This window comes from Heloderma suspectum, chromosome 1 (genome assembly GCF_057233095.1).
Source record: "Heloderma suspectum isolate Gila_16-S chromosome 1, 16-S_ref, whole genome shotgun sequence".
NCBI classification, from domain to species: domain Eukaryota; kingdom Metazoa; phylum Chordata; class Lepidosauria; order Squamata; family Helodermatidae; genus Heloderma; species Heloderma suspectum.
Genome location: NC_139458.1, coordinates 70967316 through 70993644, shown reverse-complemented (window position 1 = coordinate 70993644; position 26329 = coordinate 70967316). Strand labels below are relative to the sequence as shown.

At 43.0% G+C, this 26329-nt stretch overlaps 1 protein-coding gene across 2 annotated transcripts in view; it reads right to left on the bottom strand.

The window, feature by feature from the left end:
* Positions 1–6132: 6132 nt before the first annotated feature.
* The window catches only part of TYRO3 (TYRO3 protein tyrosine kinase), a 98582-nt gene continuing 78385 nt past the window's right edge, over positions 6133–26329 (bottom strand). For both annotated transcript variants that reach the window (XM_084827468.1, XM_084827459.1), the window contains exons 14-19: positions 24722–24814; positions 24219–24340; positions 21320–21429; positions 17800–17959; positions 11027–11163; positions 6133–7498 (exon numbers count right to left, since the gene is read on the bottom strand). In XM_084827468.1, the coding sequence (XP_084683594.1) occupies positions 7123–7498; positions 11027–11163; positions 17800–17959; positions 21320–21429; positions 24219–24340; positions 24722–24814 (998 nt within the window). In that variant the 3' untranslated portion in view covers positions 6133–7122. The remainder of the gene's footprint in view (positions 7499–11026; positions 11164–17799; positions 17960–21319; positions 21430–24218; positions 24341–24721; positions 24815–26329) is intronic.

Below are 26329 nucleotides of genomic sequence, written 5' to 3'. Positions count from 1 at the left end.
TGGTACCTTGAGTTACTTCGTGCTTGAATGTTCCTACAGAGACTTCAGTTGTATAAGCAAGTGGGGGATGACAGCATTGTATGCATGGATCACAGGGGGCTGATGTGTGGTGGGTCTCAGAGTGGAGGGCACAATAGGTTGGTTAGGTCCTGGGCCCAAGGTGTACTGGGAAAAAAGAGCCTATAGAGGTTTGAGTTAAAATTTTGGAGCTACGCATCACAATGCAGCCATGGTTGTATCTTCTGATTTGAAATGGGGGAGAAGCTGTTTTTATCTTTTGCCACAGATGTAAGACTAGACAAATTTATGATCATTGGTAGGTTTTACTTGGCCAAGAAGCCTAGCTGATAAGTGGGAAAGAAGACCCCTCATCAAAACCAGCATGAGTTCATAACTTTTACTGGTAATAGACATACTGGATTAAATCAAGGATTTGCCTTCTCTTAATGGAAGGGCTTTGCAGTGCCGCTACCTGATTTTTAGAGATCCTCTGTCTCCTCCCACCTCCCACCCCCCCGGAACCATAGCTCAACCCATTCAACAGGGTCCCCCAACCCTCTAGGTGGCATTTTCAGGGGACTGGATAATGGAGGAGTGGCCAGGGAAGTTGCTTCCTCCAGCCCAGTTGCATATGCCTAAATCTGAATCCACACCCTATTTTAATAGACTCCAATTCAAATTAAATCTTAATTCAGTTAAAGTTGAAACTACAAAGAAAGTTGCAAAATATTTTGGCCTGCACATTAGTCATGTAGAGTAGAAGTCTGCCTTTTATACAGTTTTCATTTAGGCTAGTCGAGGTAAGGTTTCAAATCTGGGTTAAGCCATTTTCACAGTACACATGAAGTGATATGTCTTATGGAGTCAACTAATGGTAAAAATGCTGAAAAGGTGAGCAGTATGAATATCAAAAGCATTTTTATAGGTTCCCATTTCTGGGAGAAGGAATAATAATGATAGTAATGTTTAAAAATTGTCCAATATATATTCCCAAGACTAATTTTAGTGTATGATGGCAAGGGCTTTCTACTTGTCAAGGAGAAGCAGCATATAACAGTGTTACACTTCGGTCATTTAACAGGTAGAGGGATGTGGGTGTTTAAATAACATACTCATTTTGTGGTGGAATGATTATTAGCAGATACATGTGTAGATTACCATTCTTGCAGAAAAGTCAATACTAAATGGTCATGGAAGTATCCAGTAGGGGATACTTCCATAGCATCTGTCTCCCCTCCTCAAACATATGTTAAGATAAGATGCTGGCATGAGGTCTCACATTCAATTGCTCAGCAAGTACAGTGTAACAGGGGAAAGGTCTTCTGCATTTGCAAGGACAAGCAGTAATGCTTTCTAGCTAAGCTGGTCCACTCTCACACTTTGTCCCAATTTTGTCCACTCAGCCTTGCAGAGGCAGTGGTTATTTGGTTCAATGCATTTTATGTAATTGTTCAGTTCCAGGGACAGCCAATTTTGTCAATTCTATTCTGAAGTCTTTTAAAAAGCACCTGCGAAGTGATGAGAAAGAATGAATAAAGACAAGAACCAGGACACAGTACATATTTTATTTTTAAAAAAGCATAAAAACTAATGACATGCTTCAGAAAACTAGATTTTATATGTACACTTGCTCTTCTTGGTAAGTGGCTGCTGCAGGAAGCTTAAACTATAATCCTATGCATATTTATTAGGAAATAAATCTCATTGAATTCACTGAGACTTAATTCCAAATAAAGAGGCACAAGTGGGACCTGTAACAAAATGTTACAGTGTGGAGTGCTTCTGTTCAGGTTCCTGCCACTCCATTCCATTATAACACACCCCCCCCCGCCCTCCAAGTTAGCCAGCATTATGTGCCCACTGAGTGTGCTCAGTCCTCATTGGGCCATGGTTGAGTCTCCCAGCCCCCAGGGGTTTAAAAAGAGTTTCTTGTACTTCTGCAAACCTCAGGTTTCCGCTGAGCTTGCAAACACCTTCTTCCTATGAATGGAGGGTGCCATTTTGGCTGCATAAGGACTAGCACTTGAAGAATTGAATTCACCATTTATATATCGACATCATAGGGTCAAAGTGTTAGTCTTCATGTCTTACACTGCATACTATGAGAACCCAGATATGGTGGCAAGATAGCAATTTTAATCAGTGTGTGTTGGGGGGTAGGGACTGCCTAATATCCAGTAAAGTCCTGTCTACACCCATGTTGAATTATTGCATAGGCCATTGGAAAGGCTTCTAGAGAACACTTGCTTTCAGTTGGTTTAATTCAATCAGGTGAGTGTCCATAAAAATCCCAGATTCAAACTCCTGTAGAATATTTATTTCAAATCTGGACTCTGATTCAGTAGTGAAGTTTGAAACTTGGGGCTTTGTCACAAAGGCTTCATAGGATAACTGTTTTGAATGTTAAAGTTTGGTCCCATCTCTACCACTTCATTCCTGAACAGCAAGTATGGAATTCTCAGCACCTACCGTACAGAACCATTCTTAATCATAATTATAATACCATTAGCCTGCCACCGGTTTTACTAACTTTTATCAGGAATTTTTTACATTATCAAGCACCACATCAATTACTTGCTTTTCACGATGATGGGAAGCTCATATAAACACCAAATGCCACTGGCGATGAAGGCATACCACCAATATTTGCACAAATAACTTGTTTTCTAGTTCATGCTATTTCATTAGGGATAGAATTAATCCTTGTAATATTTGTAATATTTCTGCGTTTTTTTTTAATGACAGTTTGATGGAAATGAATTAACCCTTAGTGGGCTTTAGCCACTCCTTTGTTCACACAATCAGCATAGTCAAAGCTGTGTAAAAAGAGGATTCACCCCAATTTCTCTTTGCATATTTATGAGAGGTTGTCAGAGTACTAAGTTTATTTAGGTGGGAGCAGGGCAGAGAGGGCCCAGTTAGAGCAACCCTTTGTTCACAGTGCTTCTCGCCCCCAGGGCTGGTCCAAGACATTTTGCTGTCTGAGGAAAAGGACCAGGTGATGCTCCTCACATTCCACATACAGACGTAAACCGGACTAGCAGTTGAATCATACTTCAACATTGGCAATGGGACAGCATCCTCCATGGCACCTGACGATAGCAGGCTAGCTTAGGGGGCTCAGGGCAGGCATCAATGCCAGCAACAAGCAAGCTTTGCCACCACTGGGGTGGCAGCTTACAAGTATGGAAATGATTGGAAGCCTCAGGACAAACTGCTGCCTAATGATAGGGCCTGCCCTGCTCCCCTCCCTGTTCCCTTACGGCCAAATTTTGTGTGATGGGGCATACATGTGTGTCTGTCCCACTCACATATAAAGTAGCAGGTGGATGGTGTGTGCGTGTCTAATTTCTACAGCAAAAGGTGCATGTGGGGAAGGGAAGCCGAACCCTTTCCCACCTTACTTCCTGGTGCTCTGACACTTCCACTACTTTTTTCCCTAGCTTGGCTCACTTCTGGTATTGGAGTCCCTGAAGTGAAGGGGCGTGGCAAGGTAAGAGAATGCTCCCCTCATACACATCCACCTTTTGTTGCAAGAAACCTGCTTACTATTTTATATGTGAACAGGGTAGACATGTGAATGAAAAAACATGGCTCCCCCGCCCATCTAATTTGGGTAATAGTAGCTGTCAGGCCACCTAGTTGTAGGGGTAAGAAAGAGCTCTAGTTCTTTCATAGGAGCAAAAGTAGGTAAAGCGATGGGGGGTATTCTTGGCGGAGCTAAATCTGCCTTTGTCTCCTGATGAACCCTGGTTTTTTGAGCAGGAGAGGGTGTAAAGCAGGTTTTCTTCTTTCCAAAATGTCTTGCCGAGTGCAGCCTATTCACTTTGTCCAATAAAATATAGTGAGAATAACGAAAAATAGAACACAGCCCTATCCGCATAGCCCCACCCAGGGTTCTATTTCTTAGCCACATTGAAGGGTGATGCTACAGCAGCCTTCCCCAACTTGGTACCCTCCAGATGTTTTGGACAACAACTTCCATTGCTCCCAGCAAATGGTAAGGGATGATGGGAGTTGTAGTCCAAACCTTTTGGAGGGTACCTAGTTGGGGAAGGTTGTGCTAGGGTGTGGGCAGAGGTAGAATGGCTTTGATGAGTTATTTACTGTGCAATATTTCTGGCAGATGAGAATGACCTCTCCACTCATGAAACATTCTAGAAAGCCATACTTTAAGGATCCTATTTATATGAACAAAAGAGATTAAAACCTGATCAAAGGAAAACTAATTGGTAGAAGGGGCCTTGTCAGTGTCCCTCACGAGGATTTATCTGGTGATTTGAGCTTCAGTATTTTCAATTATCTAGTTCTACATCTGGCAGAAGGAAATGTGTCCTTAATGAGCATTGAATGAAATGCACAAGGAAAGCATAACAATACAAATTACCAGTGGTATTCTCACTATCCATAGGGTTTTGTTGTGCACATAGCCTCTACGGCAGGGGTTGGCAACGTGGTGCCCATGGGTACCCATGCACCCCCAGATACCTTTCTTGGCATTTGCCAAGGTGGCCTACCCCTCCTGCTTTTTTAAAAAAAATTAACGGATATTCTGACCAGCAGCTGAGATTGCTATGAAATAGGTTTGTGTTGGTGCTGAAAACTGTGGGTTCAAAGGAGTTGTCTCATGTGTTGGGGCTCAGACCCCACCTCTGCCTTGTACACAGTCTTTTGAGCAGGTTATTTGTCCTTTGCCATGCCACGCATGGTAGCCATTTTGTGGTGGTGCCCAGGACAGTTTATCAAATTACCAAATGTGCCCACAGGCCAAAAAAGTCACCTACCCCTGCTCTAATGGATCTGCAGCTTAGAAAACAAAGAAAGAGTGGGTTCACACAATCATGGAGTGGGAAATAAGCCATGGTGGCTTATCTCCTCACTGTGTGTGCCGGCGACATGCCAGGGGGGATTTGCATTACCCTCACTGGCACAGCTTGCCATGTTGTGCATATCCAGCAAGGATGACTTGTTGCTGTGGGTTAACAAGCCACCCAGAACCCATGGGATGTTTAAGGGTCCTGGGGTGGCTTGTTAGCCATGGCAACAAACCACCCTCACTGGGTTCACACAATATGGCAAGCTGCGCTGGTGAGAATAATTTTGCAAATCTCCCCAGCATGCACAGCAGGGGAAATAAGCCATCATGGCTTATTTCCCCCTCTGTGGTCGTGCAAACAGGCTGAGTGGGTATGATCCAGCCAAAAACAAGCATTTGAACTCCTCAGCATATCCTAAACCATGGGTGGGGAACCTACAATCCTCTAGATGTTGCTAGACTACAACTCCCATCATCCCAGACCTTTGAGCTGAGGCTGATGGGAGTTGGGAGTCCAATGATCAGATATCTGGAGGGCCACAGGTCCCCCACTGCTGTGCTAAAACGCTTTCATGGAAATCAGTTGGACTGAAAACTACTTCAGTTGTGTCACACCCAGTGAGGAGAATCATATTCAGCACCAGCACTAAAGTGAATTACGTTGAGCTAGCATAAGCAACCTCTAGTTCAACACCAATAGCGTTTGTTGACCCAATACACTTTCTGGGGAAACCTGTCACGCCAGCAAATGCTACTGGCACTGTGCTACAGTTAACGTACACTAACACATCCCAAATAGGATATAGCCCAATGTGATTTCTGTGTGGTGGCATATCGAATATCACTGCATCACGGGGTCCTTCTAATAATCAGAGAGGAGGAAGTTTTCTAAAAATTCAGGCAGCCAGGATGGTAAGATGTAATGCCCCACCTTTAGCCTTCCCTATGTTTGGAACAGCTATACAAAAACACTGATTTACACATTGTCATCATCTTCTTCTTCAAAGCACATGCTATTCTTTTAAGTTATGATTAATTACACAGGTTGATTTGAAAATTAGAGCTTAAAAATGAGTATTTCCCTATGGAATGTTGTCAAAATAGACAAAAGTTATATCCCAATACAGCTGAACTTCTGCAGAATGCCAGAAGAGCCTCTAATTAGGTAGGCCAGTGATTCTCAAACTTTCTGACTGAAAACTACTTCTTTACATAAAAAACATCCCATTGGCATCTAATTTTTCTGCTGATATCAGCTGACCAGTTTCTTTGCTGCAGCTAATGTTGATTAAAAAACAATGTGGCAAAAAAGACATAAAATTAACATCTGTTTTTAATTTAAAGTGCTGCCTCCTACTAATATTACACACCTCCTTTTTTATATGTATTTTGCTTAGTACATAGTTTTTGCACAGCTCAATTCTATGCATGTCAACTCAGAAGTAACTCCCACTGAATTCAATGAGGCTTAGTTCCAGGTAAATGGGTATAGCATTGCAACCTTATTCCACATACTGACATCTTTTTCTGCACTGTTCTCTTAAAATCTGTTTTAAGCTTGGTTATGATCAGATGCATTCGTTAGCTCTCAGTTTTGCTCTCAAGGCAACTTTCCTTATCACCAATTTTATGTCAAACATGAAGCAAAGAAAGACAAGAAAGGCCAACCCTGTTACCCAGGGGTGGGAGGTGTTAGAATTTTGTTGCTTAGCTGCTTGAGAAATGCTTACATCTGGCAACCAAACAGCACTCCGAGTGCAGTATTTCTTCATTTTACAGAAGCAGCATCACAGATCCCAGTCTGAGAACCACTGAGGTAGGCTAGAGGTCTAGGCGGTACTGCTAAATTAGGCTCTTTGTTTTCTCGTGCCCTGAAATAACCTGGCAGATAATTTTTTCCAATATATGCTGGTCCCAAACTTGCATGTCCATTGCTGGGGGGAAGAAATCTACCAAAAAAAGATAGTGCTGAGTAGCACCCTATTCGACCCCAATACTCAGTGAGAATTCTGTGGATAAACAGGCATTTACTGGCTCTAACAGACTGGGGCCACTCCCATTGGATTTCATTGACTGTTCTAGGAAGTTACTCTCAGAAGGCCAAGAGGTGATTAAGATTCATGGTTATTTCGGGCTGTCAGCCACAGTGACCCAAACAGCTGTAGGAAGTTACGGAAGTAGCCCGGATTACAGCTACCTGTGCTGGTTAAAAGCAGCCTACAACTGTCTTGGTAAAGCAGTACCATATGATGATAAAGATACACAAATCTTATTGGAGGGGAGTGAAGTGTCACTTTTTTTTCAGGCTAACATTGTTTTACTCCCATCTCCAAATTGTAAAGAAGGCTCCTAGCCTCCCCCACATCTGATGCATCCAGATGTCTTTCACTTTCAGCATCATTCCCAAGGCACAAGGGGCTCATGATGTAGCGATAGTCACTAGTGACAGCAGCTGCTGCTCCTGCAATGTTCACTTCAGCGTCCAAGCCTCCAAAGGGACAATTCACCGTGGTGTCATTCCTACAAGCTTCTTGTGGTTTCCCAATGTTGACATACAGAGGATCCTGACTGGATGAGAGCAAAGACAGTCTTGCCAAAATCATTTCGAGCTGAAATTTCAGGGCTCCGAAGCTGGGTCGTAGCTTGGGTTCCGAATGCCAGCATCTGCACATAAGATCATAGCTGCAAGACAAAAAGAATGAACAGCACTGAGAAAAAGAGCCTTGGAGCAGCCACCCAGACATTTTTTGAAGGAAGGCTTCTTGTGTAAATCTCATGGCGAGCAACAGTGAGTTTAGCACTGTTAATAGCCTCAAAATCAGAACCTCATTAATGGACATGGGGGTCCAAAGCGGAATAAGAATCTGAGCAGAGATGGTCCAAGACATTTTGGTTTCTAAGTAAGGGAATCCAAATGGCATCCCCAAAGTTGCACAGTATAATGATAAACCAAATCATGGGTGAAATAATTTTGCTTCCTGTTAGGTGTATCCAAAAACCATCAGCTGAGGCAGGCTGTCTCACCCTGCCTAATGAAAGGGCTGGCCCTGAATCGAACTGGTATCTGTGTTGTACGCTGCCTTGGGAGGGCTTCTGCCGTGAAAGGTGGACAAGAAATATTTTAAATAATAAAGAACTACATAAGTTCCTGCAAAGACATGATCCTTAGGCTAGCCCACTAGATTTTCTGACTTTGCTTCTTTTCTTGGATCAACTGAACCCTGTGCCATATCACACAGTGCATTTAATACTCCCTTCAGCTTCAAGGGCAGTTTGCCATTGGCCTGGGGAGGCACTGATTCAGAAAAACAAGCATAATGCCCCCTTCAGATGTGTTTATTTGGATCCTAGCCTAGGATGGTACACCTTTCTGACTTGTATTCCACATTCCATACACAGCTTCCTGAGGCAATCATATCGGGTTAAATCTTAACGTAACACTAGCAGAAGTCACCTGGCACAGTGGGACTTTCCCCATCTTCAATCTACAGCCCTCCATACCACCCAAAGATATACTCTGGAAGTTTCCCTGGCCTATGGAGCAGATTTTGAGGATGTGCAGGGGCGAGGGGAATGGCACCTTTAGAGTCAATCCATTGACTTAGAAGCAGCCATTGCAACCCCATACCAGGATATAGCAATCATGGCTCTTCTGAACTTTCTACTATTAATCCTGCTTCAGAATTCAAGTTTTCTCCACTCCTGGAAAAATGGCCACAGCTCCCATGCCATGTGCCATCATATTTTGAGACATATGTGGGGCTCCTTTAAAATGGCAAATTTTAAAGAAGCCCTGCACAAGGAACAGAAGGACAAACTTAAAAAAGGTGTGGATGACATCCTTAACAGGCAAGGATAATTTTATTACCCAAAATGGCAACGTTCAGTTTTAAACATAGCCATAGGAAAGTTCATTCACATTGTAGCTATATCAGGTTTCTCAGGCTTATTGGAACTTATCCAAAACCATTATTAGCTGACAGAATGCCAATACAATTTGTAAAAAGCGCTATTTCCAAGTAATGCTTATTGTACTGGGATTATGTTTGTTTGTATTTCCCAGTGAGATCTGAAGCAATTGATGGTAATTCTTCTCCAAGGCTACAATCCTATACACACTCAAGTTTTATTGCACTCATTAGTACTTACAACTGAGATAACATGCATGGATGGGATTGGGCAATAAACCTGTAACTGAAAATTGCATATTCTTTCCCTGTTTAACCCTGTTGCAATTTCTCTCCTCTTCCTCTCTGTTAACCCTCTGAAATTTTAGATTGCCAGCTCCTCAGGGCAAGGGCATGTCCTCCTGTACTCTGTAAAGCACCATGTACCCTGATGGTGCTATAGAAAGCAACAACAACAACAACAAAATGACCTGGTTTGCGCATAATGACAACCCAGAGTATAGGTTGGGTGGTTCACAATCCAACAACAAGCCATGGGTTCTCTTCCTGGGTTGTTCATGGCTAACATGGCTAATAGTTAAACCACAGTGCAGGGTTCGCACATAATGACAACCCACAATTCAATGACAACCCACGAAAAAACCCATACTCTGGGTTGCCGTTACGTGCAAATCAGACTAATGTGTCTAATCACACTGGACAAATTTATCAAGCTTATTCTCTATAGATCTACAGCACACACCCACATTTACATTGACATTTTCATTCACGGATTATGCCATATGTTCTGTGCTACTGTAGGATTATGGGCATCATGCTACATTATAAAATTTAATTAGCTTTCACATGTCATGGCTTTCCCTAAAGAACTTTGGGAACTGTAGTTCTGTTAGTCAAATAGACTTAATTTGTCTCAGTTTCTGTATTAAATCTGGTACTGTATTTTAAATCTTTGCACTGCTGCTAGGTTCTATTTAGTTATAATGTTTATTTTATACTGCAGTTTTAAACTTTTAAATGTTTATATTGTATTTTATTGTGTTGTATTTTATTATTTTTGTTGTTGTGGACCACCTAGAGAGCTTGAGCTATTGGATGGTATAGAAATGTAATAAATGAATTAATTCAAATCACCTCAAAACTACAATATGTAGTTTTACATTGTATTGTTTGAAGTGAAGGCAATGACCCTGTTTTGAAATTATTTGTTAGTTACAGGAATTTGTATCCTGTCCTTCTAATAAATTCCCATTACAGCTAAAATGGGTTTATGCTGCAGTGTATGTGTACCTTCAGTCTCATATTTGAAAGGGACAAATGTTCACTTAAGCTTTTGATATGTTTTAAATGAACTGTAATTGTCTAATATTGACTCAGTTCATACCTCATGATAAGCCACCGTAACTTAATTAACCTGTGGGGCTCCAAGATGTGTGCAGGCCACCATTTCGAATATGCAAGCCACAGCAGGAGCATGCTGTGTCATGTCATGCAAACCCAGGCATCATGGGTTGTTCTAGGTTTATCCAAGGGTTGTTTAACCTTCAAATAACCCATGATGCATGGGTTTGCATGATACGACAAGCTGTGGCACAGCTGTGCCATGGCTTGGATATTCAAAAAGATGGCCAGCATGCACCTCGGAGCCTAGCAGGTTAATTAAACCTCAGTGGCTTATTGTGACTTGTGAACCGGCCCTTTGTAATGTATTATAATCATGGTTATTATATTGAAATTGTCTATTTTGTGAATTGCTTTGAGCACAGGTCTAATTGGGGAGAAAGCAATATACAAATAAACTGAATCTGACTATGACTATCACATACATACGCATATACATTAATTTATAGAGGCTGAAATCCTAAGCACATTTACTTATGAATAAACCCCCATTGAACACAGTGTTCCAAGTAAACATATATAGATGCAGAGGAAACTTGTGTATATTTGATTTGCATATTTAAGTGCTGTAGCAGTTAACTGTAGCAGCAGTTAAATCATTTTATGTCTTTCTTGATTGTGAAATATGTTTTCAAAGCACTTTGGCAACATTTCTTGAAGGCACACTGAACAGAATCAAAAGGATATGAAAGAATCTGGATGAAATCACCCCTCCCCACCACTAAGACAGAATCAGCAAAGTCCATTGGAAGTTTCTCCTGTTCAAGTTGTACTGAACTGTATTTGAACTGACCAAAAGCATAGCTATGCTTTTGTGTAACTTCTATTTATCATAGTATGGCTTGCACTGGAGAAGATATGCCCATTTTTGGGTAACGAGATGGATGAATAAGCTACTTACAGATCTTCCATGCACCTTGGCGGCTGCTTCAGTCTATTTCCACTGATGAGGTAGTTGTAAATTTCTGCATTTTCAATGCCTGCATAAGGAGTTTGCCCTCGGGTCACAATTTCCCACATAGTCACACCGAATGCCCACTGAAATACAGCAATTTGGGAGAAATATAGTTGAGCCATTATTTTCAGGAGAAGAAACAGATTATGTTTGTCTGATGCACTTATGTCTTGATTGTGATGGCCTTAGGTTATGAGCATTACTGTTTGGATGAATGAATGATTTATTGGAAATATTTAGCTTAGGACACATTCCCATGCATGTTTAGACAGAAAAGGCCTACAACTCCCAGCATTCCCCAGCCAGCCATGCTAGCTGGGGAATTCTGGGAGTTGTAGGCCTTTCCTCTGTCTAAACACACATAGGATTGCACCCTTAAACACTCTGGCCAACTACGGTTGTGGGTAGATACTAATACCAGATCCGCCTTTCATTATGTGATGTATTTTTTTCCCCTGTGACAGAGGTATTAGGTAAGCTGAAATGAAAAATGTAAAGGACATACTTTGCTGCACAGTCTCTAAGCAGTATGGTGTAGTGTTGGACTTGAACTGGGAAGACCTGGGTTCAAAAGCTTGTTCAGCCAGGAAGCTCACTTGGATGGCTCTGAGCCAAACACAGGATTGTTTTGCAAATAAACTGGAACCCTACATGTACAGCCCTAAGCTCCTTGCAGAAAAGGTGTAATAAAAATATAATAAAATAGATGGTCTGGAGTCAATCCAGCCTCTCCTTGGCTTTACCCAGCTACAGGATGGAGGGCATTGCTCCAGAGAATTCTGTTACCACAAATCCCCCGACCAGGTAATCCTGGTTAGTTACCTAACTGGTTTTTATACAAACCCCAGTTGTCCATACTCGGATGAAACAGGAAACTGCAGTTGTTCCAAACTGCAATTGGAAGCTTTTACTTTCTTCTTTCTCATACGAAGGAGTAAAGGAAGGGCACGGGGGCATGCAAGCACAAGGTTTTCTGCAGCCCATTCATTGTGACATGCGTTTGTGGCCAAAGACGGCTCACAAGCCATCAGAAAGGTGATTCCTAATGATGTTCTTGCTTCTGAATTTCACACTCTTTACTCACAACAATTTCAGATTTGGCAGCAGCTTATAGATCTTCAAAGGTACTCTCATGGTCCCCACATGACTGCTGTTTCATGACAATGCTCCTCATCTATCTTCTAATTTGAGTTCCTCTAAGAAGATACACTGACTCACAGGTAAGAAGCTTTAGAGCAGAGGTGGTCAACATACAGGCCCATCGACCTTTTTTGCACCCCCGACCCCACAATTTGGCACTGAAATTTGGCAGTGCAGCAGCAAAAAAGGGCTGCTTTTTCCTGGTTTGAAGGAAAAAGCAGCGGTTTGTTGCCAAAATTTGGCAGCACAGCAGGATCAGGGGAAGATACATGGCCCCTGATGAGATCCCGAGGGGGTGGAATTGGCCCCTGGAAGTTGCCCATCCGTCATCTAGAGAAAGCCCATTAGGACTTTCAATAACTTCCTACTAGTAACCTGACCCCTTCATGGATCACTGCCTTGTTGTGGTGAAGGGGCTTGCGTAACTTAGTGAAGCCATAAGCTATGCCGTGCAGGGCCACCGAAGACGGACAGGTCACGGCAGAGAGTTCTGACAAAATGTGGTCCAGTGGAGAAGGAAATGGCAACCCACTCCAGTATTCTTCCCAAGAAAACCCCATGGAACATATCACAAGGCTAAAAGATAAGATGCCGGAAGATGAGCCCCTCAGGTTGGAAGGTGTCCAATATACTACTGGGGAAGAGCAGAGGGAATTTCCAAGTAGCGCCAGAAAGAGTGAAACAGCTGGGCCAAAACCGAAAGGACACTCAGCTGTGGATGTGTCTGGTGGTGAAAAGAAAATCCAATGCTGTAAAGAACAATATTGTTTAGGAACCTGGAATGTAAGGTCAATGAATTACTGGAGGTGGTCAAACATGAGATGGAGGTGGTCAAACATGAGATGGCAAGATTGAACATCGACATCTTGGGAATCAGCAAACTAAAATGGACAAGCATGGGTGAATTTAATTCAGGTGACCATCATATCTACTACTGTGGGCAAGAATCCCTTAGAAGAAATGGAGTAGCACTCATAGTCAACAAAAGGGTGGGAAAAGCAGTACTGGGGTATAATCTCAAAAATGACAGAACGATCTCAGTACGAATCCAAGGCAAACCGTTCAACATCACAGTAATTCAAGTCTATGCCCCAACCACTGAGGCCGAAGAAGCTGATGTTGATCGGTTCTATGAAGACCTACAACACCTTCTAGAACTAACACCCAAAAAAGATGTCCTCTTCATCACAGGGGATTCTAAAGTAGGAAGTCAAGAAGTCACCGGGATAACAGGCAAGCATGGCCTTCGCGTACAAAATGAAGCAGGACAAAGGCTAATAGAGTTTTGCCAAGAGAACACGCTGATCATAGCAAACAGTCTTTTCCAACAGCACAAGAGGCGACTCTACACATGGACATCACCAGATGGTCAGTATCGAAATCAGACTGATTATGTCCTTTCCAGCCAAAGATGGAGAAGCTCTATACAGTCAGTAAAAACAAGACCTGGAGCTGACTGTGGCTCAGATCATGAGCTTCTTGTTGCTGTGGTGCTGGAGAAGACTCTTACGAGTCCCCTGGACTGCAAGGAGGTCAAAGCAGTCCATCCTAAAGGAAATCAACCTGGAGTGCTTATTGGAAGGACAGATACTGAAGCTGAAGCTCAAATATTTTGGCCACCTAATGCGAAGAGAAAACTCTCTGGAAAAGACCCTGATGCTGGGAAAGACTGAAGGCAAAAGGAGAAGGGGACGGCAGAGGATGAGATGGCTAGATAGCGTCACTGATGCAATGAATATGGACTTGAGCACGCTTCGGGAGAGAGCGCAGGACAGGAAGGCCTAGTGTGCTATGGTCCATGGGGTCACGAAGAGTCGGACACAACTGAACAACAACAAAGTAACCTGAGCCTTGATCAGTTCAACACACAACAGGTTGACTCTGGATTGCATAGTGCAACTATATGATGATTGTGTAAAAGTAAACTGCAACATCCCTAACTGCTAAGTATTCCCACATCTCCAGCCACCACTCTATTCACACCCCATAATCCATTCCTACAACTAAACCCTAGGATACAAGTGCATTGTGGCTCCAGAGGTTGTTTTAGTCATAATTTCGAAGTGGATGTGAACAGATTCCAACTGCCTTGTTTTCAGAGATAGTCATAAACGAAGCATTCAGTTTTCTTGAGTTTTAGACCATTTCAGCCAGCATCACTGAACTGGTATTAGACAGGTTTAATTGCAGAGTTTTCATCCCTTGAGAAAGAGCAAAATACAAAGTATGTCAGGAATAAAGGAAACAAGTCCTCCCTGCCCCATTAAAAGCTTGTTTTTTCTTTCTTTCTTGGTCACTGAACATATCACAGAATTTTTGTTTCATCTACTGTAGCTCATGCTTTGCTATCTTTCCTCCTTAGAAAAATAATCCTAAATAAGATTAAAAGTGGCTTGATATGGCTTGATTCTTTCTCTGTACAAACCAAGGACCATTTTAACAGGCCCAGAAAAAAGACCTGCTGGTATACCACTAATTGATTCCTTTCTGTCTGTCTTGTGGAGATTCAAATTAGATCCAATAGGGACTTGGGCCCTTCTCCTCTCACAGAGGCCATTAGAACCAACTACATTGTGAGCTGGAGAGGAAGAAGTCAGCAGTCATGGCCATTATTGCCTTCTCAAACTGCTGCTGTTTCACCAAGAAGGGACTGGGCCTTTCTTCCCCTCACAAAGTCTACTACAACTAACTGCTCTGTGAGCAGGAGAGAGCGGAAGCAAGCTGTCACCATCACTATCTCTTCAAAGAATCTTCCCCCCCCCCTTTTTTATAATTTTCATTGTATATATCCTCCCTCTCCCTTATTCCTTGTGTGTCATGTCTTAAATTTAGATTGCCTGAGGGCAAGGACTTTCAGGTTATCTATTTTTACAAGCTACTCTGGGAGCATTTTTGGCTAAAATGCAGAGTATAAATGCTATACATAAATAATAATAAATAATAGTTAAACATGCACACTCAACCCCTTTCTGGCCTAGGACTACCACAATATTACACTAGAGGGAGCAGTCTTCTTTTCAGAGCATGCCTACACTACACTACAGTAAACTCAACACATCAACACTATATGGCACCATGCACACTGATGGCTCTATATAAATAACAACTCAGTAAGTACTTCTTCTGTTTTGTTGTTGCTTTTTTCCCTTCTTTTAGAATTCCATCATGACCCTAGTGATCACTTTCACACACCACTCTTTTAATATTTCAGAATATTTTGCCAAGTTATCAGCGAAGGCCTTAGTGGGCTAGCAAAAGTACTGCTAGCAAAAGTACTGGTAGGAGTGAAGACATCGTTCCTATAAATCTGTGAAATATACAGTGAATATAAAAAGGCATGGCTGAGGTGCTGTGGAGTCAATGACCTGTAGCTAAGAGATGCTGACAGGCTGAAATTAGTTTGAATTGAAAGGGCTGTGTGGAGCTGGCAAAATGTAGAAGGAACCATAAGAAAAAGGATGTACAGGGCATAGGAGAGGGGGCTGGAGGGGGTGATATGGGGAATGCTAGCATCAGATGGCTTAGGGTTCCAGTAAATAGTAATCCAAATTAGTATGATCACTTTTGTTCCATATTGTAGGGAGGCTTCCAATTTTCACATGGACACTGACAAAGACATTTACGTATGTATTTAATCAAAAAGTAGTACAAAATTAGAATGATGTCATTTTTAGTAAGAAAAGGAGGATGACAAAGTTATACAAGGAGAGCGTTTAAAATGAGAAGAGACAAAGGGGGAGTTAAGCAAGAACAATCTAACACCATTAGCTCCAGTTGCATTGATTCAAGACAAGATGATACTCAGGTTTCAAAAAGGACTCCCTCATGAATAGCTTCCAGGAGCAGTCTGCCTCTTTGGTGAAGCCTTATCCTATACCCACTGGAGAAAGTCGAGGTCTTGCTTCTGCCTGAAGATCAAAGGACTGAGCATCCCCCCTTTGTGGAAGATGTAAATAAGGTTTCCAAGAGCCATAGTCATTCAGTAATTATCCCCTGTTGTGGCTGGCAGCCTTGTGGACAAGTTGTTGTGTTTGTGGCCTTTTGGGCAAAAGTTATTGTACTAAGATATACTTGTAGTGATCGTATTGATCAACAAAACTGAGTTGAATCTTTTCCCTTTTGTGGCCTGGATTTCTGTTCCTGAATACATGGTCAGAATACATGGTATGTGAATACATGGTATGTGGGTATTCCCACATACGTGGGAATGCTGTAGACATCATATACTTCGACTTCAGCAAAGCTTTCGACAAAGTGCCCCATGATATCCTGATGAGCAAACTAGCTCAAAGTGGGCTAGATGAACCAACGATCCGGTGGATCCACAGTTGGCTACAGAATCGGACTCAAAGAGTGCTTATCAATGGGACCTTCTCAAACTGGGGAGAGGTAACAAGTGGGGTACCGCAGGGCTCAGTCCTGGGCCCAGTGCTCTTCAACATTTTTATTAATGACTTGGAGGAGGAGGTGCAGGGAATCCTGATCAAATTTACAGATGACACAAAATTGGGTGGGATAGCTAATACTTTGGAAGACAGAAACAAAATTCAAAGTGATCTGGATAGACTGGAGCGCTGGGCAGAAAACAACAGAATGACATTTAATAGGGACAAATGCCAAATTCTGCACCTAGGAAAAAGAAACCAAATGCACAGTTACAAGACGGGGGATACATGGCTCAACCACACTACAAGCGAGAAGGATCTTGGAATTGTTGTCGATCACAAGCTGAATATGAGCCAACAATGTGATGTGGCTGCAAAAAAGGCCAATGCTATTTTGGGATGCATTCATAGAAGCATCGCTTCCAAATCCCGGGAAGTCCTAGGTCCCCTCTACTCAGCACTGGTTAGGCCTCATATGGAGTACTGTGTCCAGTTCTGGGCACCACACTTGAAGAAGGATGCAGACAAACTGGAGAGGGTTCAGAGGAGGGCAACAAAGATGATCAGGGGACTGGAAACAAAGCCCTATGAAGAGAGACTCAAAGAACTGGGCATGTTTAGCCTTGAGAAGAGAAGACTGAGGGGAGATATGATAGCACTCTTCAAGTACTTGAAAGGTTGTCACAGAGAAGAAGGCCAGGATCTCTTCTTGATCATCCCAGAGTGCAGGACACGGAATAATGGGCTCAAGTTACAGGAAGCCAGATTCCGGCTGAACATCAGGAAAAACTTCCTGACTGTTAGAGCAATACGACAATGGAACCAATTACCTGGGGAGGTGGTGGCCTCTCCCACACTGGAGGCCTTCAAGACGAGGCTGGACAGCCATTTGTCAGGGATGCTCTGACTTGGATTCCTGCATTGAGCAGGGGGTTGCACTCGATGGCCTTGTAGGCCCCTTCCAACCCTACTATTCTATGATTCTATGGTCTGGTTAATCCTTATGCTGACCTGTATGAGTCCTTACATCAGTATTGGCTTCAGGTTGAGAAGGCATGTGAGGCAAAAGTATGACTGCCCTTCATCACAGTGTATCAGACTAATGCTACTTACCTGATAGTATACCAGATCCTGATCCCAAGCTCACTGATGAAAACAGAAGCATAGCAAAAGACAAAACAAAAAAACACTCACCACATCACTGTGTGTTGTGTAGAGATTGTCCGCCAGGCTTTCCAGTGCAAGCCACTTCACTGGGAGCTTAGAAGCACAGCCCTGGCGGTAATAGTCTCCACTATAGATTTTCTTTGAAAGCCCAAAATCAGCAACACAGACATTCATATTTTCATCCAACCTAACGTAAACAAAAAAGTAACTGTTCAAGAATTCAGGCAAACTTATCCAAGTGATGCAGGAAGAAACAGCAGGCATGGGTTTCCTCCTTCAAACTGTGCCTCATTCCTTGTATCAAAACAGGGCTTGATATCAAGGCAGGCAGAGAACCTCAGGTGCAATCCCCTAGATTGCACCAATGGTCTGAATGAGTATAAGGCAGCTTCCTATGTTCCAATACCAGTTTCATTGGTTATCACATCGGAGTTGTCAGTCAAATTTGTTGTTACCTCCCAGCACATTAGTGTTTTGGGGCTAATCCTACAGTGCTTTATTCTATCCTCAGCCCAAGGAAAGGCTATTATTTCCTCCCTTATTACAGGAAAAAGGCAAGGTTATTTTATCGAAATAGTACATTTCTGAAATTTCATTACAGAAATGTTACATGCTTTAGAAGAGCATTAAGCAGAGGCTCGTTATTGAAGTGCACGTAAAAAACCTATACATAAATGAACATATTAAAAAGTCACAATCGATGCTGTATCAGAATAGTACCACAACATACACAGAGGCAACACAATGGTAGTTTTTTTATTTTTATATATCTATATCTATATCTACCTACCTTTGTGTTGCCTCTATGTATATATTATATATAGAGAGAGAGAGGGAGAGAGAGAGAGAAGCGTCTCTACATATCTAATGGGCCGCACCTCTCAAAATGCTTTTCCAGACAATGTTGCAAACGGTGCAATGTTAAAAAGTGAACTCCATATAGAACCTATGCCACAATATCATAGTGGCATATCTAGAGCCATTTCAATCGGGCTTCAGGCCTGGTTTTGGAACGGAAACTGCCTTGGTCGCCCTGTGGGACGACCTCTGCCGGGAGAGGGACAGGGGGAGTGCGACCCTGTTGATTCTCCTGGACCTCTCAGCGTCTTTCGATACCATCGACCATGGTATTCTTCTGGATAGGTTGTCTGGGTTGGGAGTTGGAGGCACTGCACTACAGTGGTTCCACTCCTACTTGGGTGGCCGATTCCAGAAGGTGGTGCTGGGGGATTACTGCTCTGTGCCATGGCAATTGTGCCATGGGGTTCCACAGGGCTCTATTTTATCCCCCATGCTGTTTAACATCTACATGAAACCGCTGGGGGAGGTTATCCGGAGGTGTGGGCTGAGGTGCCATCAATATGCGGATGACACCCAGCTCTACCTCTCTTTCTCATCAAACCCAGGTGAGGCAGTGGCTGTTCTGAACCAGGGCCTGGGCACGGTAATGGACTGGATGAGGGCCAATAAACTGAAACTCAAATCCAGACAAGACGGAGGTACTGTTAGTGGGTGGTTCGTCTGCCCAGCTAGGTGATATTCAACCTGTTCTGGAGGGGGTTGCACTCCCCCTAAAGGATCAGGTTCGTAGTTTGGAGGTGCTCTTGGATCCAGAACTGTCACTTGAGGCACAGCTGAACTCAGTGGCACGGAGCACTTTTTACCAACTTAGGCTGGTTATCTGGACAGAGATAGCCTAGCTACAGTTATCCATGCTCTGATAACTTCTCGTCTGGATTACTGCAATGCGTTATACGTGGGGCTGCCTTTGAAAATGGTCCGGAAACTTCAGCTGGTCCAAAATAGGGCAGCAAGATTGTTAACAGGGACTGGCCTGCGAGCTCATATTACGCCAGTACTTTTCCAGCTGCACTGGCTGCCAGTCCATTTCCGGGCCCGATTCAAAGTGCTGGTGTTAACATTCAAAGCCCTTAACGGCTTGGGGCCAGGTTACCTGAAGGATCGCCTCCTCCCATATGTGCCTGGCCGGACCTTAAGATCATCCTCAGCGGCCCTTCTCCGTGAGCCCCTGCCAAAGGAAGTGAGGCGGGTGGCTACTAGGAGGAGGGCTTTTTCTGCTGTGGCACCCCGGCTGTGGAATGAGCTCCCTAGTGCGGTTCGCCTGGCGCCTACATTGTATTCCTTTCGGCGCCAGGTGAAGACCTTTTTATTTTCCCATGCATTTTAGCATTTTAGCTTTCTAAATTTTTATCTTTGCTGTTTTAAATCTGTATTTTAAACTCTTGCACTGCTGCTAGGTTTTATTGTGGTTGTATTGTTATATTGTGGTTTTAATGTTCTATATATTTTAAATTGTTTTATTGTGTGTTGTTTGGTTTTAATTTTTGTGAACCGCCCAGAGAGCTTCAGCTATTGGGCGGTATAGAAATGAAATGAAATGAATAAACAAATAAATAAATATCCAGTCCCCCACACTGTGGCTTAGGAGGAAGAGGAGTGTTTCTGCTTAGGAATAGCCATGTATAACTCCTCCTTATGGTCTTTTATATTTGCTTCTGACACTTTCAGGACTTTGTTGTCTGATTTTGATCTTCCCTGATACATTATCTGATTTTGTCTGTGACAAAAAGAGATTTGTCTCTTCCCCTAATGTTCTTCATCAGTAGCCCAGCATTTTATTCTCGTTATTCCAATACTGGTTTTACAGAGCAATGCTATACATGTTTATTAAATGAGTCCCACTGAGTTCAATTGTGTTTACTGCCAGATAAATGGATTTACTATTGCAGCTGTAAACTTCCTTATTATTTGTATTTTTTTATTTATATGGAGAAATAATATTTTTATTGTCTCAAAAAAATTTTTAAATTAAACAAACAAGGAATGCTCCCTTTTCCTTTAGATGGCTTTTGCGGGGGGAAGTACTCTCTCCTGTAGGCCTTCTCTTCTCTGTGTCAAATTTCAATTCGGTTCCTTCCTTCATTGCACACTTCCTCCTTGCCTTGTCTTCTGCAGTCAATCTCACCAGGTTCCTGAAATGGTGACTAGTGTAGGAGGTGGGATGTATGCATTTGCTGCTTTACTTTTTGGTTAGTCATGTCTATAAATAGGAGAGTGCACGCACAGAGAGAACATATACAAAATGTTTTACTTACACAATGGCTCATTTTTAGGCTGGGGAGTTTGTGGGATATTGTGAGGTTCATACTATGGGGCACCATGAAATATAGATGCCCATGACACTAGCAGAATCATCTGCACAGCACTCAAAAACCAAATAAAAACCTGTACTTGAGGCCAGAGGGGAGGAAAATCACATTTTCTATCAATTCAAAAGAGTGGTTTGAGTGCTGGGAGCATGTAGTCTTTCTGCAATAAATGCACAAGCAGACAGGAATGCTGTTTGGATCTTCTGCAAGAATTTAGCAAGCAATGCATTGTTTAACTGTCTGCCAAAGCTCTCCATTATATAGTTTCTTTCATGGATGTAGCCAGCTGCAGTTCATCTCCCACCTGGTAAACATCTTCTGTTTTTCTTAACCTCTGCAAATGCTTCAGTAAGCCCATAAGAACTTTGTGGACTTACATGCAGTTACGAGCCGCTAAGTCCCTGTGTATGAAGTTTTTGGAGCTCAGGTACTCCATGCCACTAGCAATATCAATCATAAACTTTACAAGAGTCTGAAGAGTCAAGTCCTGCAGAAAAGAGCATAATGAAATGAAGGTTATTGGGAAAACAATGAATGTTTCACCATGCTATATATAGCATTTAATTCCATTATTGACTCTAAAGGTGGCAAATCATGACCAGCAGAGCCAATTTATTTATGTATTTATTTTATTTGTACCCTGCCTTTCTACCAAAAAAATGGCACTCAAGGTGGCTTACAGCCACAATTAAAATTGATTAAGGGAGCAATCCTATGCCCCCCAGATAGTGTCGGGGGGGGGGGAGACATAGGATAGTTTGGTTTCCTGACTCCGACCTCGGAGTCAGGAAAGTGCGCTCCTTGCCCCCCCCCCCCAGCTACCTCTCCGCGCTCAGAAAATGGAGTGTCGAGACAGGGAAAAGGGGGCATTCCTGAGGGTGGGGAGAAGACCAGGGTGGCTGTGGTACGCCACTTCCCATGGCTGCCCCAGCCTCCTTCCCTCCCCCCACGAGGCACCACTGCTAGATGGGTGAAATAACCCATCTAGCAGAAATGCGGGGCAGCTGGAGTGTGGAGGCGAAGGTCACCTCCACTGTCCTCCCACCTTGCCTTGGATAGTTGGCAGCCTCCAAGTTTGGAGGCTTCTGACTATCCACACAAGATTGCTCTCTTAGGGAGCAATTCCTATGGTCCCTGGGAGAGCGTCCTAGGGACTATAGGATTGCCCGGAAAAACCCTTCCGAGGTTGGGGACAGTGCTCCAGACTCAACGCCAGAGCCCTACCCCTCACAGCTGGTGTGGAAAGAACTGTGCTGGCTGCCCTCTGAGGGCAGACCGTGGGGGAAGAGGAAAGGGGGCGTTCTAGTGGGCGGGAAGGGGAGGAGATCACAGAGGCCAGGAATACTAGATATCCTGAGCCTTCTCCAGATCCTTCCCTTGCTGTCCAAAGCACCCTTGCTAGATGGGCTGAAAAGCCCATCTAGCAAAAATCACTAAAAATATGGAGGATGGGGAGGTGAAGATCGTCTCCACCACTCCTCCTGCCCTGCTGGCTTCAGCCTGGCAGGACATAGGAATCTTGGAAGCCTCTGGGTTTAGAGGCTTCTGAGCAGTGAGGGCACAATCAACAGGGTTGTGTGCCCTAAAACAATGAAACATTAAAATACAATAAAAAATAAAAAACAGCACCCAACCCAACAGACCCACTTACAGGACAAAGGCCTTCTTGAATAAAGTGCTCTTTGCTTGCCGGTGGAAGGACAGCAAAGAGAGTGCATAGGTGACTCCATATCATTTAAGAAAACTGACCAGTTTACTCTGCTGCAGCAATTACAGCCTTGTTCACCAAGAGCGTAAAACAGGGGCGGGCAATTTGGGGAGATCCAGGTGCCATTTTTACTCCTCGGACTTCCCCCTGCCAAAACAAGTCAATTTTGATCCTCTGGATTGTGTAGCCACTATAGATGCCATTTTTAAAAGGTGTTTTGTTTTCTGTTTTTTTACTGTATTCAGGTAAATTCAGGGGGCAGCAAGGAGATGGTGGGGCCTGCAGTGAGGGGCAGTGGGGCCATAGGAGGCGCAGGGGCTGCGTGTTGCCCACCCCAGTGAAAAAAGAAAACCAAAATCTGGGAAGGATTGGCTCTGCTCAGTGGGATTTGATGGGCCAACCTACACAAGTGCTGCTGTATACAACAAACTCTCTGATATAAGTAATGTATCAGCAACAACCATCCTTCCCAGCATGCTACTTTCTTTGTGCAGAGAGATTTTTTTTTACAGTGGGGAGCATTTAAGCATGCAATTCTGCTTCCTGCAGTTTGAAATGATATAATCTAGCAAAGGTTGCACCACATAATTTTCCTGCTTGTGTAGCTTGGCTCTGGAGAGACTGAAGACAGTCAGAAAACATGTAACATCTTCTCTCCTTGTCAACGCCCCTCATATAAAGAACTGCCAGTCAAAGAACTAGTAGATTGTCAATGCTGCAATATAAACTATGCGACCTCAACTAGTGGGTAAAGTTTCTTTCCTCCCTGTTCTTTTAAATATTCTCAGTGAATGTCCTGTAGCCTACCTCTACCCTTCAAACAGGACTGAAGACCAGAATCCAAGAACAGCATGTTCATACTCGAATCATGCTGAGAAAAATAATTTAACGAAAACACGGAGGACCCTACCAAGGCCATATTGCTCAGTGTGCAAAGGGCCTAGCAAAGGTCAGTGACAGTAATGTTTTACAAGCTGCGCAAGCTGTAATCGTGACTGCAATTTGCATAATTACCCGCGAAGAAGTGTGGGTTGCTGTGGCATCCAAACCCAGCACAGTACGTGGCGGGGGTAGCTTCTTACCCACGCCAAACCCATGGCTTGCAGTAGGGATTGTGGAGTGGGTAAGAAGCCACCCCCACCATACCGCATGCTGGGTTCGGACAACTTGGCAACCCGCACTACATCGCAGGTAATTATGCAAATAGCGTTTGCACACACAGGGGCAGAGGAAGAACCTACGCCCCTGCAATCATCCGAATACAACCACTGTGTCCATAAGGAACTACTGATACAATATTTTTTAGACTAAAGAATTTGTCTTTCATCTTTCTTGACTATAGCAAGCACATCTGGTTTGACTATATTTGGATGCTCAGAGGCAACCCAAACCTGTAACTGTCTACAGTTAATAGCAATGAGTAGGATTGCTGAACTTCTAAAATAGGTCAAAACAGGTTTGCACCTATGTGCGCAGTACATTGTGAATTCAACAAACAAAAGCTTGTCCAAAAAGTGATCTTCAATGTAATCACTCTATGAGGGGTGAGGTGAGAGAGAGAATCTTACAAAGGGGTTTTCTCCAATCCGGGACATCACTAGAAAAGAGTGAAGGTCTCCATGCTTCATGAAGGGCAAGATGACCATCGGGATCGGAAGCCGGCCTTTAGGCCGATTGCGCAAGCTGACACCTGATGTGAGAGAACAGAGAAGAAAAGAGCAATTAGCAAGAACAACTGTCCTTGATCTCTGTTATTATTACTTCCCCCTTCATTATCTGCTAAAAATATATTGTTATATTTCTGGGCAGCAGCATTTCTAAGCTCTTCACCTGATCCAGCCCATGTGTTCAGTGACATCTATTTTTATTTGATTCACAAGGAAGTTTACTGTTAGAAGTATTTTGAAAGTGAGTGCGTATGGATGCATAGAGAACTACAGTTCCAAATAGGGCACAGCCTTACTTCACTACCTCTGCCTCCTAATCTTGCCTGCTGCAGAGAAGCTGTGAAATATGCACAGTTTGGAATATTTCTGTACAAATGTCAATACAGCAATGCAAAAGAACTCACCAATCAGTTTAGTAACGTGCGGATGGTCGAACTCCTTCATGCAGGCAGCTTCTTTCAGGAATTCCTCAATGTCATTTGAGGTAAAGATGTCCGCTAAAATTAAACAAAGGAGTACTGAGATTTCCTTTTGAACATAGTGAGGTAACTTTCCAGAAAACATGAAGAAGACAGAGCTAGAAGGAGTACTGGGAATCCTGATTGCTATATAGTTGTGCTGAGAAGCATATAGTCACATATATCTGGGTGAATCCTGTTACATATAAAGTATATTCTGTGCATTCATTCAACTTCTGGATGATTACACATTGCTTCAAGGAGCCTCAAGGATTAGAAAATTGTGCAAGTTCTCCATTGTCAGAGAGAAGAACTACTGATGATTACATTCCTGTCCCCACTATTTTCTGTACTGATCACAGAAGTCAGTGCTTTTAAGACAGTGGTAAATAGCTTAACAGGGCAATCCTATACATGGCTACTCAGACACTGAGTTCAATGGGGTTACTCCCAGGTGAGTGGGTAGAGGACTGCAGCCCAAAGCTGCTAAACAGGAAGGGCTAATAAAATTATTTGTTACCAAATTGGTATAACGGATCTGGAATCAACATCTGAGCAGTTCAATCAATTTGATCCACAGGTTTGGCAACTCAGTAATTAACACTTAAATATATTAATCATTAGATTACATATGATGATTTAGTAGAGTTATGTTTTAATTTACCTAATCTGATTTAGAGATCGTGGATCACATTTGTGAGAGATTTAAGTAATGGTGGAAAATATCTATTTAGGGTGTCATCGTGCTCCAATAGAAATCGACATCAAAACTCCCAGAGATTTTAATGGAGCAGGATTGCAATTTTAATGGTGTAATTCTGAACCTACTTCCATATTCATAATTTGCTAACAGAAGTCACCAGCAATAATGCTACAGTTACAGGGATATGGAGGGCCAAAGTACATATTCTACTAATTGCATATGTGTAGTTGACCCTGGTACTTTTAATTTTTTAAACTACTGTGTAAGTGTGTGTGGTCCTGACCTGGATCAGGTCCATTGCACTCTGGGAGAGAAGGATTAAACCTTTCCCCCCACCATCTTTTTTTCCCCAGAAATTCCACCCCTCACAGTGGGGCTGTTAAAAAAAAAAAAAAGTAATAAAGGCTCAATTGCAATCAAAGGCTTTCCCCACGTTTTTTAACCTCCCACCCCGCTGGGGAATGTGGAATTTTGGGGGGAAAACAGGTGGAGAGAAAAGTTTAATGCTTCCTCCCCAGAGTGCCATAGTCCCTATCAGGACCACAAGTGCTTAAACATGAGTAAAGAAAAATAGCAGGGTCACAATTAGTAGAACATGTAGCTTGGCTGTGACTTTGGTGGCGACTGCAACATTCTAGGCATTGTGTAAATACTCAAGGAGGACATGACTCTTAATATGGAAGGCACACAGTGTCAAAAGATGAAATAAAAAGAGAAAGAGGAGAGGAGAGGAAAGGAAAGGAAAGGGAAAGGAAACCCAATAAAAAGTGTTGCTTGGGGAAGAAGCGATCCCAGGCAGAGGAAGATTGGTGGTGACAGGGAGGCCCTGGAAGCACTTCAAGTAGCCCAGA